At 42.1% G+C, this 18,597-nt stretch overlaps 2 protein-coding genes across 2 annotated transcripts in view; one reads left to right on the top strand and one right to left on the bottom strand.

Annotated features, from left to right (window-relative positions):
- The window catches only part of SHOC1 (shortage in chiasmata 1), a 68,175-nt gene extending 65,772 nt beyond the window's left edge, over window positions 1-2,403 (top strand). The window contains exon 26 of the mRNA XM_045081705.1: window positions 2,076-2,403. Coding sequence (XP_044937640.1) covers window positions 2,076-2,176 — 101 coding nt within the window. The 3' untranslated portion in view covers window positions 2,177-2,403. The remainder of the gene's footprint in view (window positions 1-2,075) is intronic.
- A 5,788-nt stretch (window positions 2,404-8,191) lies between these two features.
- On the bottom strand, window positions 8,192-16,357 carry GNG10 (G protein subunit gamma 10). The gene is made up of 3 exons (XM_045081704.1): window positions 16,202-16,357; window positions 10,524-10,655; window positions 8,192-9,154 (listed from the first exon to the last, which is right to left on the bottom strand). Exons 1-2 carry the CDS (start codon window positions 16,280-16,282, stop codon window positions 10,530-10,532), a joined length of 207 nt encoding a protein of 68 aa, XP_044937639.1. The 5' UTR covers window positions 16,283-16,357; the 3' UTR covers window positions 8,192-9,154; window positions 10,524-10,529.
- Window positions 16,358-18,597: the final 2,240 nt, after the last annotated feature.

Here is an 18,597-nt window from a genome sequence, read left to right as displayed (position 1 = left end):
GAAAGCAGGCTCCCTGCTGAGCAGAGAGCCCAATGCAGGGCTCGATCCCAGGACCCTGGGATCATGACCTGAGCCAAAAACAGAGGCTTTAACCCACTGAGCCACCCAGGAACTCCTGTTTTGCTCCTGATCTTAATGGGAACTATTCTATCCCAGTTTTATAAGAACCTCCGTGAGGAATAGATTCCAAATTTTATCCAAATATTTTTTGGATATTTATCCAAATATTTTTATCCAAATATTTTTTGCCTATTGGGGAAAATCAAATATGTTTTTTCCTTTCATCCATTAAAGTCAAGGATTAGAATAGGTCTACTAATATTAAATCGTTCTTATTATTCTATAATAAACTTAATTGGCTTTGGAAGAGTGATTCTTTCAATTTGTTGTTGAATATGGTTACTAATACTTATTTTTGACTTTCATATCTATATTCATAATGCAATTAACCTATTGTGCTCTTTAATTGTACTGTCACATTTTTGACATGAAGTTTATTCCAGCTTCATAAATGAACTGAATTAAAAATTCCATTTTTTTCCCATCTTGAACCAAATCAAGCATGTGAATTACTATATGTTCTTGAACTTAGGTCATCCCAATGTATAGGAAAATCTTCCCATTTTCTCGATGAGAAGATCTCAAAAATTATTTCTAATAACTTTTATATTTAAGCTTTTGGGGATATGGATGGAATAGTCAAATGTCTACTTATATTTTAATTCACTAACTTAATTATAAATATATTTTTAAATATATTAGATAAATAATTTTGTTTAGAAATATTGCTTTTTTCCACTTTCAAACTTCTTCCATAAAATAATTTTATTCAAACAGTTTACATGAATCTTTGATACTAGTATCATTCTCGCTATGGAAACTTTTGACTTTTTTACTGTGGTTTCCCATAGCACATCATTACCTTCACTGTTTAAGGTATAAACACTGTTTATAAGGTATAAAGCCTTCACTGTTTAAGATATAAACTTTTTTTTTAAAGATTTTATTTATTTATTTGACACAGAGAGAGAGATCAATCACAAGTAGGCAGAGAGGCAGGCAGAGAGAGAGAGGGAAGCAGGCTCCCTGCTGAGCAGAGAGCCCGATGCGGGACTCGATCCCGGAACCCTGAGATCGTGACCTGAGCCAAAAGCAGAGGCTCAACCCACTGAGCCACCCAGGTGCCCTAAGATATAAACTTTTAGAATTCATATTAATTCAGGCCCAGACAATTTATCCAAAGCCATTGACATAATCTCAAGGTAATTTTCCATCTGTCTTATAGATGTATATTTGTGATCTCTATGATAAAAATTACCTATTATACTGCTTTTTAAATTTGCTTATAATGACATCCAACTCTTCTAATTATGAGATTACATTCCCAGGATAATTACTAAAATAGTTTTAAATATTTTAGCCTCCTTTTTAACTGATTTAATTAATTAACCTCTATAAGAATCCAAATCTGGGATATTTCAGGCTAAAGTGTCATATATAATACAGTCATAGAAGGTGAGTCCATACATGATCACCACCTATCATATATCAGAGCTCAGGATAAATTCTACAACATTACAGATAGGAGGCAATTAATGAGGGAAAACTAAAATGAAAGGGTCTTAAATCCAGGGAGATTGAATTATTTGTGCAAAGTATGAGCATACAAATATGTGTACATGATACTAATTAGTATTGGGCTATTAGATACAGGTGCATTTTTTTTTAAGATTTTATTTATTTATTTGACAGAGATCACAAGTAGGCAGAGAGGCAGACAGAGAGGAGGAAGCAGGCCCCCCGTTGAACAGAGAGCTGGGTGTGAGGCTTGATCCGAGGACCCTGAGATCATGACCTGAGCCAAGGCAGAGGCTTAATCCACTGAGCCACTCAGGCACCCCTACAGATGCATTTCTGATAAAAATGTAATTTTTTATAGTCATTTTAGCTCAGTTTGGAAATTTTAACACTTTGTAGATAGATGAAGAGATAGGATGCATCAGAATAGCGAGAAAAATAGCTATACTTTATTACTGTCAGAAATAAAATGGTTTTCCTTTTTCTCCTTTTAACAGATTTCATGTGCTCACAACTACCACAATTCAAAAAACGGCGTCTGGTGTATGAAAAAGTCCCTGGTAGAGCTGATGGACAAACTCGTCTGAGGTTTTTTTGAAGGAAAGGATAATATTCTGTGCCACATTCCTTTGTTTTTGATGAAAATCTAGTAACAAAATGATTTAGATTTGCTCACTCATTAAATAAAATACATTTGTTACATGTTCTTGGTTCTTCCATATTAAAATTTCAAAATATATATTCTGCCCTATTGTTTGCATCTTTGTATGTTAAATATTCTGATTGGCATAATTATTGTAAGATCCAATTATCTTCTAGATTCACCTGAACACTGCAAGCCTTCTTTTTTTTTTAGAGCAGTAGGTACAATATATACATCTAGAGCAACAGCAGTATATACAGTATTGTATCTATATATAAAAGGGTAATTTAGTTGTCTTCCGAATGGCTCACTGCTTCCCACCTTTCCTCCAGCAAGCCCTTTTTTTTTTTTTTAAGATTTTATTTATTTATTTGACAGAGAGAGATCACAAGTAGGCAGAGAGGCAGGCAGAGAGGGGAAGCAGTTTCCCCGCTGAGCAGAGAGCCCCATGGCTCGATCCCAGGACCCTGAGATCATGACCTAAGCCGAAGGCAGAGGCTTAACCCACTGAGCCACCTAGGCACCCCTCCAGCAAGCTTTTTAAAATGAGCCTCCATTTCAGGCTGACCTTTTAAGTCAAGAAGTGAAGATCACCAGAGTAAACCCTACATTACCAAGAAAGTTAAAATCTAGGCAAAGTTGAAGTTAGAGAACTTCCCACTTTTTTTTTTTTTAACATTTTATTTATTTATTTGAGAGAGGAGAAGAAGAGGGAGAGTGCACAAAGGGAGAAGGAGCGGGAGAAGCCAACCCCCCACTGAGCAGAGAGCCCAGTGTGGGACTTAATCCCAGGACCTTGAGATCCTGACCTGAGCCAAAGACAGACCCTTAATTTACTGAGCCACCCAGGCATCAGAGAACTTCCCACTTAAAGTGTTGCCTTCAGGGATGCCTGCCTCACTCAGTCAGAGGACTAGGCAATTCCTGATTCCAGCGTCATTAGTTGGGCCTCACACTGGTTGTAGAGATTACTTAAATACTTAAAAATAATAATAATAAAATGTTGCCTTCATAAATAAAAATTTAAAACAAATCACTAAGAAAATATTTGCAACCTACATAATAAAAAAGATATACATTCCTAATATACAAAGAATCCTACAATTGGTAGGAAAAAAGACAACTTAATAGAACAGTGTGCAAAATATATGGGTAGATAGAAAAAAATATATGGATAGATATTACACTGAAGAAACAAAAGTAGCCAATAAACATTTTAAATTGTATGTAGCTTTATTACTCATCAGGCAAATGCAAAAGAAAACAGATCACCTATCAGATTGGCAAAATCTTTGAAAATTTTAATATTCAGTGTCAGCATATTGGAGAAAGAACACTTTCCTATGCTGTTGGTACATTTTTGGAGGGTAGTTTGTATATTTTTTAATGGATGATTATAGGTTTCTTATTACTCTGGTATTTATATTCCATTGAGAATATTTTTTAAAGATGTATTAATTTTATTTTCAAATATCAGGATTTCTAATAAAGTTATATTCTTTGCAACTATTCGGTTATTAACAAAACTTTTATATGTCATCTCTAAAATGGAGGTAATGGGTTTTTGACATTATTATAGGTGGTACACCAGCAAAAATGTTTGAAGACCACAAGCATACTCTCTTTCCTAGCTTCTGAAATTATCACCTTATTACTACCAAAATTGACCTCTACCTTCTCAGATCCAAGAGACATGCAGACATCACCCTAGTTGACCTCTCTTCAGCGTTTGCTACTGTTAATCATGTCCTCCTTTTTGAAACGGGCTTGAAACGGGCTTAACATCACCTCTTACTTTCCTCCTACTCTCCTCTTGCTATTACACTTTTCTTTATAGGGTGTTTGGTTTTGCTTAGGTATGTAGGGGGTAAAGACTTTAAAGAGAAACTGTTTCTGGAAATCTAATTGGATTTGCTATTCTACTTAAAGTTTTGGCAGGATAGCTTCTAAACTAATGTAAGGCTAAGGCTTCTCAGCTTGCAGATCACCTTTATACTGCCTTTAATTGGCTTCCGAGGAGAGGAGTTTCTTCATAGGCCACCAACTGCAGCAAGCCTTGAGGCTAGGCAATCAACACTCATGTCTTGCTTCCTCACCAAATGGAGTCTAAGTATTTGAGTCCTCCTGTGGGCATTTCTCAATGGCGCTTGCTGTTTAAGGACAGATTCTGCCTGGGCATGGAACTGAGATGCCTAAATTATAACCATAACCGCTATTTCTGCTTCTGTACCTTCCATGCTAACCCATGAGGAGATGGAAAATTACCAGCAAACTTTCTATAGGCACTCTGTAACCACACAACCCCCGACCAGAATCGAACCTAGCAGAGTGGCCACTCCTGGACCCCCACCCGGCTCTGGGCCAAGAGATAACAGCCATCTGGCGCCAGAGAAACCCCCACCCGGAATTGGACGTGACAAAGTGACTGCCCCCGGACCCCCCACCCAGCTTTGGGTACGGGAGATAATAACCATCTGGCTCCCCGCTGCTTGACTGGGAGACCCCGCCAATCCTGAGGGGGCACGTACCCTAGCAGCACCAACTAAGCAGTTTAAAGAATGACAGCCCTTTGATCTAACCAATAATCTATTCTCAGCTTTTTCCCGCTCTGTAGCACACCAGTCATATTATAGAGTTGCTGTTTGATTTTCCCGCGGTATGTAGTGATTTGTTATGAGATACTATGTTGTATGCTAACTCCCTGCCTCCCCAAATAGTGTATAAAAAGTGCTGTGATCCTGAGCTCAGGACCTCTTAGCATCACTGGTAAGGAGTGCGCGGAGGTCCCGGTTCGAACTCGTAATAAACAACCCTTGCTGTTTGGCTTTGACTCTGGACTCTGGTGGTCGTCTTTGGGGGGTCTCGGAATTTGGGCACAACAGAACAGCCTCTGTCAGAGGTATTGGGAAGCAAGTCTTGTATTAGGAGTCTGGTGACTCCTAGAGTGAGCTCTGCTAAAGTGAGCCATTGTCACATGACAGGTTGGGCTGATCCATAGAAGCCGGAAGGGTCTGGTTGGGCCCTTGCTGCGGGACCCAAAGTGTCAGTCTGACCTCCCAATATCATCTTCCAAACAACCCATCAGAAAGAATTGTTTGGAATAGCCCCATCTTCTCAGGCTGGCTCTTGGCATGGAACTTTGATTTTTTTTTTTTCCTCTGAGAGTATTTCCCTGTGAGGTTTTTCATGGTCCAAAAAGTTACTTGCCCTTAGATCCATTGCTAGTGATAGGGCTGCTCACTTTAGAGAGGTTTTGGGAGATCTTACTCCGAGGTCCTAGGTCCAGCCCTAAGTCTGAGGCCTCATGAGAACATCAGCCGCCCCCTCCAACTGTGGATGGACATAGATACTCCTTCCTTTGCCACTGAGATACAGGGCCCAGATGGGAATCAACACCAGGGCATCCCACCCCTTGCCTCTCACAGTAAATAGGTTGGTCTTTCTCCCCCACATAGTAAGCTGATCCTCAAACAAGAGATCAAATAATTTTAATAAACAGAGCAATCTGGGTTAGAGGTGGTGGGGAATGCCAAGAGCAATCCCAAATGAGGACTTAAAAAGTACACATTTTTGTCTTTTGCCTTTATATTCAGTTTATGATTTTATCATACAACAGATTTTAACTTAATACTTATTTAAATTATTTATTTAAATTAAATTTTAGGAAGGTATCCACATCTTTTCTTTTTGATTTCCTGGTTTCCTGCCTTGCTTAGGAAGACCCTTATAAATTTTTTACTTCAGTTATACAACTATTCCCTTAATTTTTCTTCCAATACATTTGTATTCTTTCTTTAACCGATGTGCATTTATTACATAATACAAGTCCAATTTTATTTATTTTAATTTTTTTTTATTTTTTAAGATTATTTATTTATTTATTTGATAGAGAGACATCACAAGTAGGCAGAGAGGCAGGCAGAGAGAGGAGGAAGCAGACTCCCTGCTGAGCAGAGAGCCTGACGCGGGACTCGATCCCAGGACCCTGAGACCATGACCCGAGCCGAAGGCAGCGGCTCAACCCACCGAGCCACCCAGGCGCCCTACAAGTCCAATTTTATTTCCTTCCAAGTGGATAACCAGTAATGCCAGCACCATTTATTAGTAAACCATACTTTCCTACCAAAGAGAAAAGTCCATTTCTGAACTGTTATGATCCAATCATTTATTTGCCTATTCCTATATCACAGTAATTTTGTGTTTTTTTTAAATATTTTTAAGGATTTATTTATTTATTTGACAGAGCAACAGAGATCACAAGTAGAGAGAGTAGCAGGTGGGGGGGAGTAGGGGAATGGGGAGAAGGCTCCCCGCTGAGCAGAGAGCCTGATCTGGGGGTTGATCCCAGGACCCTGAGATCATGACCTAAGCCAATGGCAGAGGTTTAACCCACTGAGCCACCCACATGCCGTTCTTTGTAATTAAAAAAAAAAAAATCTTAGTTTTAGGGGTGCCAGGGTAGCTGTCGGTGAAGCATCTGCCTTCGGCTCAGGGTCATGATCCCAGGGTCCTGGGATTGAGCCCTGCATCATGTTCCCCACTCAGCAGGGAGCCTGCTGTTCCCCTGCTTGTGCTCTCTCTGTGTCAAGTAAATACATAAAATCTAAATAAATAAATAAATAAAGGGGCACCTAGCTGGCTCAGTCAGTTAAGTGTCTGCTTTCAGCTCACGTCACAATCCTGAGTCCTAGGATCAAGTCCACCATTGGGCTCCCTGCTCCCTACCCCTGTTCATGCTTTCTTTCTCAAACAAAGAATTAAAATCTTAAAAATAAATAAATAAATAAAGGGACACCTGGGTGGCTCAGTCAGTTGAGCATCATCCCAGGGTCTTCGGCTCCGGTTATTATCCCAGGGTCCTGTAATGTAATGAAATACATGGATAGATTTCCTTTTATCAAAATAATTTTGTCACGTTGTATCTTCTCTTGATACACTAGTGAATTTGATTTGCTTATATTTAGGACACATATTTATACTCATAAGTGAGAAATCTATAGCTTCTTGTATTATCTTACCAAGTTTTTGCCAGAGGAGAAATCGGAATCAAGAAAAGAGTTTTTTCTTTTTGACATACAAAAGTCTGTACATAATAATGTATACAACTTAAGGACTTTGGAGGTGAGTATACACCTCTGAAACCATCATCACAATCTACACCATAAACTTATCCATGATGTCCAAAAGTTTCTTCTCCCACCCTCTTATTACTTTTTATAGTAACACCTAACATAAGATCAACCCTCTTACTAAATTTTTCAGTACATAATACAATATGCTACCCATGGCACTATGCTGTAGAGTAGATCTCTGGGACTTATTTACCTTTTATAAATGAAAATGAGTTTTTTAATGGAGATTTTTAAAAATGCTTATTGTTGTTAAGATGGAGATTGGCACGTTTAATGTTGACAGAAAGGATCCAATAAAGTAGTTGAAGATAAAGGAGAAAGGATAATTGATAGTATGATTTCAAAGAAGGCAAAACATTAAAACAGATCCAGAGAACAAATAGCAGGGTTAGAAAAGAGACACCGTAAAAAACAAAACAAAACAAAACAAAACAACCCCATCTCTGCCACTAAGGGAAAAAAAAAAAAGAAAGAAAAGAAAAGGGACACCTGAATTTTGATTGAACGGAGGAAGAGATGCAGATAACTTAGATTTGGAAGTTTAGTGGCCAGAGATTAAGGGAGTTTCCATATGATGGCTTCTATTTTCTCTACTTGGTAACACAAATTATGCTAAAAGATATTTTCATTTATTTATGGATTTATACATAACTATTTCAAAGTGCAATGTTGCCAGAAATTGAGATGTTTCTGCTCATTTTATATACATATATATATATTTTTTTTACAAAGTTCTACAAGAACTTATAAGCAAAAATCTCACTTCCCACTTCTAGCACTCAATTTCACAAGGAAACAAAAATTCATGACACCTTAAAAGAAAATCTGACACAAAATGTTGCTATCATAGAAAATGATGAATTAAGCAGAAATTTTATTTCCAAGCTCATCAAAGATTTTTACAAACACATAATACCCTTTTAAAAGTGTTCCAAATTAAATCAAAGGCACATCATCAAAATAAAACACTTGTGACATGAAGAATTTATGTAGGTTGTATTTTCACATGATTTTGTTTTTACTCATTTGTAATGTTCGAAAGAACACATTTTTTTAAAGACATAAAATGATGTAGTTTTTTTTTTGTTGTTTTAAGTATAACTACAACTATAAAGTAGAGGAACTTAAGAAAACAAAGACCAAATCTGCTTCATACACTGGATGGGGCAATCTAATATAAAACACAACAGGAATCTTTCCAAATGAGTTTGCTAAGAAACAGCTCCTATGTTTAGTGTTACAAATGTAAGAATCTTCTCATTTAGAAAAATCAAGACAGCATTTGATTAACAAAGTCTACTCTTCCCCCAGTTTTATACTTGCTTGTCTTCATTTAGAAACTGTAAATTCAGGAGAAAAGATCAAGTTTTGTTATGGTATAAAAATCTTAGGAACAACAAATTACAAATATTCAATTTTTTAACAAACAAAAATGTTTGCCTTCCCAAAATGTAAACGTCCAGTAAATAAAACAAACAATATTCCAGGAATAGAAACACTAGTAATTTGCTTATGAAAGAGGTGTATTTGGTGGTAACATTTTTGTTTGTCTTAAATATAAAAGCACTTTACCAAAAGACTCTGGCCATTATTATCTAAAGTCTTCCCCCTCATCCAGTTTCCTTATCTGAGTAGAAACTCATCAATTTCTATAAAATTTTGGCTATAGGACCAGGCCAAGGAAAGGTCTGAAATATATAAGAGTCATTTGGCTGGAGAAAAGTGTTTTCTTGAGACTTGGAGGCAGTTAGTTATTCGTCACTTTGCACTTAAAAGCATTCCTCAGTGAGCTTCTTCCTTACTGAAAAGAGAATGAGGTAGGTTTTCACGTTAGTAAGATTTATACATATAATTAACTAGTCATCAATTCAGGTCACTTTAGTGTTCTCAAAGTAGAAAGTAACAATATAAAAAATATCTAAGCTACATTATTGAATGAATAACACCCATTAAGCTGCTTTGTAAAAAGGAAAATGCTATGCCAGCACAAGACTATTACTTTAATACCATAAATGTAGACATTTTCCATTAAAAGGTATAATAGTACCTGACAACATAATTACTTCTTTCTGTTAATATGAGTAATTCCCTTTTGCAAATATATGAAAAAGGACCTAAGATGTTTACTTAAGTCTTATGAAAATCCCTCAGAACACATAATTTGAACTATATTGGGCCCAAAAGACTACAGTAATCTATGCCCTGACCTCTTCCCAAAAAGGGGAGGGGGGAGGTGAAAATGTGAAAGAAGGAAACGCAACACGTTAGGACCCGTGAAATTCCCAATATGCCACCAAACAGGTGTTTTCACTTCACTAATCAATTTGTAAAGCTCTTTTTTTTTTTTTTTTTAAGATTTTGTTTATTTGACAGACAGATTGCAAGTAGGCAGAGAGGCAAGCAGAGAGAGAGGGGGAAACAGGCTCACCACTGAGCTGAGAGCCCAATGCAGGGCTCGATCTCAGGACCCTGGAATCATGACCGGAGCTGAAGGCAGAGGCTTTAACCCACTGAGCCACCCAGGTGCCCCTGCAAAGCTCTTTTAACTCTACCCACGATTTTCTCCAGTAACTACACTTCTTCCTCTATTAAACACATATTCTGGGGGCACCTGAGTGGCTCAGTGAGCTTCTCAGGGGAGCCTGCTTCCCTCTCTCTCTCTCTCTCTGCCTATTTGTGATCTCTGTCTGTCAAATAAATAAATAAATAAATCTTAAAAAAAACAAAAAACCCAAAACCCATATATTCTGAAAGCCTCCAGGAAAGAAATCATAGCTGGTGGTAGGAACAAGTCTCCTCTGCAGAGTCCTTGGTCCAGAGAGCAGCAAGCCTACTGATAACACCAAGCAGCAAATCACAGCACTGGAATGGTGTTAGGGCAGAGATGGTGGGATTAAGGTCATGAAATTACTACCAGCCAACTCAGTTAAAGACCTCAAGTACATAAGGATATTAACATCTCATGAGTTAGTGCCCAAGAGAATTGAGACTCACTTAATGAGATGTATTCCACAGACATGCTGACTAGAGTCACCCCTCAGGTGCATTTTACTGTTTCTTGTTTTAATTTCCCCCAAAATAGTGGATATTCAAAGCTCAGTTGCCCGATCCCTTGGGAAGCCCTGTGATAATGCCATGGCCCAAAGACAGCACAGTGTGTCATTACTCACCAGTCTTTAGAATAAAGCACAGGATCTGGGCTCCCGGAAGGGGTTGCTTCCAGCTGGAACACCTACCAGCAGGGCATCCTTGCAAGCATTCTGCATGCAGTACTGCTGAAGCTCTGCAGCTGCCTGTGAGACCTGAAACAAAGGGACACCGGCTTGACGTGCTGCTCACAGCCGAGCCATCTGATACTCTGAAAAATGATCCTACAGCCTGATAAAGGTCCCACATCTTGTGATCTCCAAAAGTCTCTTTTTTTGCTGAAAGTTCATGTTACAGTTTCCATGATTTAGGGTATTTTTTAATTCCGTTGCTTCTTCAATAAAAGAAAAATAAAGCTGGTATCTTTGATCCATTTAGAATCCTAGTTGTGAGACTGACCTGGTAAAGAAATAGCTCATTCTAGTACTTCCTTTACAAATTTTCACTTATAAGCATGCGCTAATATAGTCAGGTTTGCCATGTGAGCAGACTGGTTTTTTGTTTTGTTTTGTTGTTAAGATTTTATTTATTAATTTATTTGATAGAGAGAGGGAGATCACAAGCAGGCAGAGAGGCAGTCAGAGAGAGAGAGGGAAGCAGGCTCCCCGCTGAGTAGAGAGCCCGATGTGGGACTCGATCCCAGGATCCTGAGATCATGACCTGAGCCAAAGGCAGAGGCTTAACCCACTGAGCCACCCAGGTGCCTGAGCAGACTGTTTTAATGCTTACACGGCTGAAGCCTTATCCAGTCTGCCCAAAACAAAGTGACAAGTTTTCCTCAAGCTTTTGAGGCAGGATAGCTTATTGGGTAAAAGTGCAGCCTCTGGAACCAAAATGCCTGGACTCAAATTCAGCTCCATCCTTACCTGTATGATCTTGAGCAAGTTAACTTAATTTCTCAGTTTTTGTTTCCTCATCTGTGAAATACATTTTTTAACAGTATGTAAGTCAGTGAGTTGATGAGCCAATTAAATGAGCTAAATGCATGTAAAACACGTAGAACAGTGTTAACACACAGTCAGCAGTACATTTGTGGCAGACTACAAGAACAGTCACAGTATTTTACGGCTCCTCTTGCCAACAAGAGCCTTTCCCTAACACCACTTGAATCTGGGTTAGCCTTGTGACCTGGTTTGACCAGGAAAATGTGGTAGAAATAACGGACATGTTCTAGGCTGTAGGTCTGAAGAGTCTTTGCAGCTACCTCTCTTGCTGTGGTTGGAACTGTAAGACCATCTAATGAGCCCAGGCTAGCCTGCTGGAGATCCTGGGGAGAATCATTAGGGAGCCAGCTCCTGCCATCTGCCTCCCAACTTCCAGACATGCACGTGAGGCCATCCTCCATCCTCCGGCCACCAACCAACCCTCCAACTGACTGCAGATGCGTGGAAGAGCCCAGCAAAGATCAGCAGAACTACACAGCTGAGCCCAGCTCAAAATGTTGACCTAAAAACTGCGAATTAATAAATGTTGCTTTAAGTGACGAAGTTTTGGAGTTTATTAGGTAGCACTGATAATTTCTGCCTATCTTCTTAGCCTCCATTTGATGCAGTTTTGTACATCGAGGCTTTCCTCCCATTCCATTTTATGTGCACTGAGAAGGTGTTTTGTATAAAATCTCACTCCTATCATAAAAAAATTGGTTCCAACTGCTGTTCAAGTATCACTACTAGTTTGTGTTAATTTTCCAAGCTTCTAAATACCTGGAAAATCAACTCCTTATGTTATAGTTACCAACTAGTTCCTAGAATGCCTTACGAATTTTGGTTTCATTAATGTAATAAGTTTCTATTATATAAATATAAAGACATAAAATAATACTATCAAACTAATGGTTAAGCTTCCTTTTCCCTCAAAAGAAGTTCTGACATGTTCATGTTGATTATTATTGGAATTAATGGTTATATATAGCAGCTATTAATTCACAAGGAATTTAGAACCAATTAAACTCATGCTTACTATTGCTCCATCAGAGGGAACAGATGAATTCACACGTGATGGGTAGAAGGGAGACTAACCTCCAGGACCCCTGGAGAAACTGGACTAACTGGACTCTACCTAAAGAACATGGACAAAAAGTTAAGCTGAGTGGATATGCAGAGAAAATAAGAGAAGAATAAAAGTGGCCAGCATTTCTCTAGCACTTTTACAGGAAAAACGCTTTGGGGGTGGGGTGGGGGTGGAATACAAGCTCAAACAATTAGAAGCTGTTATTTGCCATGGGAGGTAGGATACCCAAATTATATGGCTTTCCTTGGATTGAGTCCATGCTCGCCCAGCAACTTCTCAGAGATTTCTCCAAAACAGAGAAGGGGCCCTTGGAAGAATATTAAGCATTCCAATTACTAGCAAGAGATGCCCTCCATTATATGCTAGAAAACTGGTGTTCTGGTTTATTTACTAGTTAGCAAGTCTGCTAATGAGAAGGCATCTGTGGATGTGCTGAGAGCATCCATTCGTTGCTGAGTCCTGCAATAAGGCCAACTAGATCCTGGAATGTTGTGACTCCTTAGGGTGCTGCCTGAGAGAAGCCCACCAAACACCTGAAACCATACTACATATGAGAACACCCCACAAATAAAGTTATTATCTGTGTGACTTTGAGCAATTCACTTGAATTCTCTGGGTCTGTTTTATCACACAAAATTATTTTTTAAATGTAGCAAATACCTCACCTAGCTACTCCACAGGGTAGGCAGGCAACTGGCTCCCAGCTCTCCTTTCCCTCTCAGGTGCCAACATCATCCTGACCATTTTCAACAACCCTAGTTTCAGTTCCCTGACCTCCTTTCCTCAGACAGCCTTCTCCTCAGTGCCAACAGTTACAGCCAACACCTCTAACTGCTCCACATCCGAAATTTTACACTTTAACTTCCTACATTCTGATCACAATCTCTCCTACCCATCCAGAATGCTGCTTCCTTCTCACTACATCCTTTCTCTGACCTCAGGAGAATGCCTCCTCCCCCTTTGCCAAGCCCATCACCAGGAGGCTGGATCAGTTCCTTCTCTAACCAGTCTGCGTTCAGCCTCCTTCTAGCCAGCCCCTCAAGCTCCTTGCCCTTTGCCCCCACTTCCATCTTTGTGTTATACCTCCTCTGCTAACCCACTACTTGGATCAACTACCATTCACCTTGGATACTCAGATTCCTGGGTGACTAAGTGCTAGTGGAGGAAAAACAAACAAACAACAAACCCCGCAAGTAGGGCAATCAGTCTCCAATCTCAAAGTAACTCGGGCTTCAGAGTCACAAGGTGCCTATGATTGTGCCTGGTAGGGGCTCCTCTCCCATTCCCAACAACCTTCTCCTCCATCCTCACTCTTGTGACTCCATTAGCTCCCTCCCCTCAGCCCTAGAAGAAAACTTGGCCTTCTACTTCACAAAGAAAAATGTCATCATACAAGTCCTTAAGTCCACACATCTAGAAACATCTATCTTCACATACGTCCTGATCTTTCTTCGTATCTCAAAAGTTGCCCCTTCAATCCATGTCCCTACAGGCAGACTGCCTGTCTTCTCTACCTCCAATTCTCCTCTATTTGGTCCCCCTCAATCTAAAAATAGTTTGTTCCTTTCCCTCAACCTCGAAATAAAGCTTTTCATTTCCTAAATTAAAAGAAATAAGGGTGCCTGGGTGGCTCAGTTGGTTAAGCGACTGCCTTCGGCTCAGGTTACGATCCTGGAGTCCTCGGATCAAGTCCCACAACCGGCTCTCTGCTCAGCAGGGAGTTCTGCTTCTCCCTCTGACATTCCCCCTCTCATGCTCTCTCTCAAATAAATAAATAAAATCTTTTAAAAAAAAAAAAAAAGAAAGAAAGAATAAAGTTGTTTCCTCTTTAAAACCAGATTTCTTTTTTAATTTATTTTTTATTTTCAGCATAACAGTATTCATTATTTTTGCACCACACCCAGTGCTCCATGAATCCGTGCCCTCTACAATACCCACCACCTGGTACCCCGACCTCCCACCCCCTGCCACTTCAAACCCCTCAGATTGTTTTTCAGAGTCCATAGTCTCTCATGGTTCACCTCCCCTTCCAATTTCCCCCAACTCCCTTCTCCTCTCTAACACCCCATGTCCTCCATGCTATTTGTTATGCTCCACAAGTAAGTGAAACCATATAACTGACTCTCTCTGCTTGACTTATTTCACTCAGCATAATCTCTTCCAGTCCCGTCCATGTTGCTACAAAAGTTGGGTATTCATCCTTTCTGATGGAGCCATAATACTCCATAGTGGATATGGACCACATCTTCCTTATCCATTCGTCCGCTGAAGGGCATCTTGGTTCTTTCCAGTTTGGCGACCGTGGGTGGCCACTGCTGCTATAAACATTGGGGTACAGATGCCAGATTTCTTTTTTAAAAAGGCCTGCCTACCCTTTTACAATCCAGATTCTCCTACCAGTACCTCTGTTACTAAAACCTCTTCTGCATGCCATAACTCTCTTGATCTTGTTTTATAATCTTCACTTACGGTCTGAAGTTATTTTACTCATGTGTTTATTGATGATCTCTGCCAGTATGATCACCACATTCTCAGTACCTAGAATAGCGCCAACTACAGAGAGAAGGCACTTGTGGAAGTACACGGAGTGCCAGAGCGGTGGTCATTCACACACACGAACATACATTCTACAAATAATGCGACCCTAGTCGCTCAACACAATATACAAGAGATGCTTTTCAATCAACTGACTAAACATCAGACATAATAACTAAGCCTCCAATTTTTTTTTTAAAGATTTTATTTATTTATCTCAGAGAGAGAGGGAGAGAGCACAGGCAGACAGAATGGCAGGCAGAGGGAGAAGCAGGCTCCCTGCCGAGCAAGGAGCCCGATGTGGGACTCGATCCCAGGACGCTGGGATCATGATCTGAGACGAAGGCAGCTGCTCAACCAACTGAGCCACCCAGGCGTCCCCAAAGCCTCCAATTTCTGAAAGCCCCTCCTTCCTTGCTTTCTGTTGGTTCTCCTCTCCTCTCAGACATCTTTCGGCCGGCGCAGGGGTCCACACTCTGGTCTTTTCGTTAACACACATTTTTTTACCCCCATACATTCCTAGGACTTCTTTCAGCCTTGTCCTCTGAGCCTCCAGCGCAACCTGGAAATCTCGGCAAAGTCCACACGTCCAGCACCGACGTGCTCATTCCGCGAAGCCGCTCTCCCTCTTCCCCGCGGGGACTAAGGGCAGCGCCCGACGCCCAGTCACCACGCCAGAAACCTGAGCCCCGTCTTCGGGCCGCGCTCTCGCGCTCGTCCCATGAATCCTTCAGTAAGGCCGGTCCTCGTCTACTCCGCAGGCCCGGAGCGCATCCTCCCGCAAGAGCCCGGCCAGGCCCGCCGCGCGGCGCCCGCATCCCTGGGCGGCGCGCGTGCGCCCCGCTCCGCCGCCCCCACCCCACCCCCACCCCGAGGCCGGGTCCTCCCCGCTGACTGGGAAACTCCCCCAGGGCACTCGGCCGGGGCCCCGCTCGGGAAGACTCGCCGGTCTCCGCGGGCCCGGCAGGCCCGGCCTCCTCTCACGGCCGCCTCCCCGCCGAGGCCGGGAAGCTGGCCAGGACCCGGCTGCCGTCCTCACGAGACGCCCACCACAACCCAGCCGCGGCAAGGGGCAGCCGGCTTCTCCCCTCACGTCTCCCCGGCGGGAGCGCGCCGTCACCGCGCCGCGAGGAAAGGGCGCCGCCGCCCGTCTCACCTTGATCCTCTCCACGCCGGCCTCCAGCTTTAGCTGCTCTACCAGGCGCTGCAGGGCGTTCACACTGGCCCCGGAAGACATGGCGGCGGCGCTGGGCTCCGAAGGCGGGGGAACCGGGCCGCGGGAGCCGCGAGGCCCCGAGCGCGAGCGCCGCCCCGGGGCGGGGAAGCCGCTGCGCCCGCCCCGCCGCCGCTGCCCCGCCTCTCCCGCTGACCGTCTCCAAAGCGACAGAAGCCGCAGGTAAGCGACCGTGTGGGTTCCCGAGTCGCCTGGCACTTAACTCTCTCTGCTCCCTAAACGTGGATAGCAGCCGCACCTGCGCCTGGACGCGGAGCCGCGCGGCGGACCCAGCTCCTCAGCGCGGTGGCGCTTCTGGAGGAGCGGACGCGACCTGCGGGATGGGGGGCTCTAGGGCTCGGGAAGGTGGAGACGCACTCCTGAGAAATCGGAACTGGGACTCGGGGTGACTGGAGCCCACGTGGCAAAGGAGTTGAAAGAAGCTCTTGGAGGCTTCCGGGCCTTTCTGTAATGGGGATGGGGGGAGAGGGAGGAGGGCTGGTAGAGGAGCCCCGTGAGTCACTTGTTCCCGTGTCGTGGGAGTCCCGTCAGTTGCGTCGGTAGGTCAGTAAGGTAAGCAGGGCTCAAATCCCAGGCCTGGACATCTCTGCGGAACCTGTAGGAGAAAATGAAATCCAGTCTCCCACCCTTCCCCGTCCCATCTCACCATTTAACTATAATGTTGTTTCTGTTGTGCTGCATTTTTAAAAAACGTTTTTATTTATTTTATCGGAGAAAGAAAGAGAGCAGGGGGAGGGGGGAGAGGGAGAGAATCTCAAGCAGACTCCCCCAAGACGGGGGCTGGATCCCAGGATCCTGAGATCATGACCTGAGCGGAAGACAGACTCTTAACCGACTGAGCCACCTCTTTTTTTTTAACTGTGTACATTAGTTTGTTTTACAAAACTGGCGTCATTGCTATATGTAAAATGTATGTTTTGTGTTAATTTTTTTCACTTAGTGTATCGTGAATATCGCCTTTGTTATTGTACACCATTGTACAACAGTAGATCTTTAAGCAACACAGGTTTGAACTGTGTGGGTCAACTTATACTTGTTGGGTTGGGTTTTTGTTGTTTTTTTTTTTTTTTTTCAATACAGTTCTCAAAAGATTTTCTCTTATGATTTTCTTTTTTTTTTTTTAAGATTTATTTATTTACTTATTGATGAGAGAGGGAGAGAGGGTGGAGGGACAGAAGGAGAGAAGGAGAGTAGCAGATTCCCCACGAAGCATGGAGCCCAACTTGGGGCTGGATATCAGCACCCTGAGATCTTGATGAGAGCCAAAACCAAAACCAAAAACCCAGGCATCTCTTCCTTGTGATTTTTTTTTAAAGATTTTATTTATTTATTTGACAGAGACCACAAGAGAGGGAATAGAAGCAGGGGGAGAGGGAGAAGCAGGCTTCCTGCTGAGCAAGGAGCCGAACCTGGGGCTCCATCATAGGACCCTGGAATCATGACCTGAGCGAGGGCAGCGGCTTAATGACTGAGCCACCCAGGCACCCCTCTAACTTGTGATTTGCTTAACATTTTCTTTTCTCTGGCTTTACTAGAATAGTACAGTAAAAATTACATACAGCATACAAAATGTGTTAATCTGCTGTTCATGTTATTGGTAAGGCTTCCAGTGAACAGTAGGCTATTAGTAATTAAGTTTTGGGGGAGTCAAAATTTATATGTGGATTTTTGAATGCATGGGGTCAATGCCCCTATCCCCTGTTGTTCAAGGGTCACCTGTTATGTCAGAGCTCATTTAAATTGAGTAATGCAAAAAGGTAATATATTAGCTTACATAACTGAAAAGCCAAGGACTTAAAGTAGTGGATTTAATTGCCCAAAAAGTAGGTTGGGGGATCTCTGTCTTTTGACTCTGCTTTTTCTGGGTATTGGCCTCATTTTCTTCAGTGGTAAACAGACTGTAAGAGGTTCGTTCCAGGGCGCCTGGGTGGCTCAGTGGGTTAAGCCGCTGCCTTCGGCTCAGGTCATGATCTCAGAGTCCTGGGATCGAGTCCCACATCGGGCTCTCTGCTCAGTGGAGAGCCTGCTTCCCTCTCTCTCTCTCTGCCTGCCTCTCCATCTACTTGTGATTTCTCTCTGTCAAATAAATAAATAAATAAAAATCTTTAAAAAAAAAAAAAAGAGGTTCGTTCCATGCTTTCATTGTCCCAACCCAGCGAACTCAGGAGCAAGACCCCTCCTCTTTTCTTTCTCACTGTTTCAACAAAAACCCCCATACTGGATCTTACCAACATTATTCAGTCATGTGCCCACCCTGAACCAATCATTATTTGAAAGCAAGGGTTATGTAGAGTTGGAAAGCCCAGATTAGGTGTGGC

The sequence above is a fragment of the Mustela putorius genome, unplaced genomic scaffold, assembly GCF_011764305.1.
Source record: "Mustela putorius furo isolate JIRA1106 unplaced genomic scaffold, ASM1176430v1.1 tig00000580_pilon_pilon_pilon, whole genome shotgun sequence".
Classification (NCBI taxonomy): Eukaryota; Metazoa; Chordata; class Mammalia; order Carnivora; family Mustelidae; genus Mustela; species Mustela putorius.
This window is presented reverse-complemented; position numbering and strand designations above follow the sequence as displayed.

What these genes read in the sequence shown, in the direction of transcription:
- GNG10 (XM_045081704.1), bottom strand. Translation starts at nt 16,282, where the DNA reads ATGTCTTCCGGGGCCAGTGTGAACGCCCTGCAGCGCCTGGTAGAGCAG. An exon ending in CCGGCGTGGAGAGGATCAAG is followed by an intron (nt 10,656 to 16,201) that starts GTGAGACGGGCG and finishes CCTTTGTTTCAG; the next exon opens with GTCTCACAGGCAGCTGCAGA.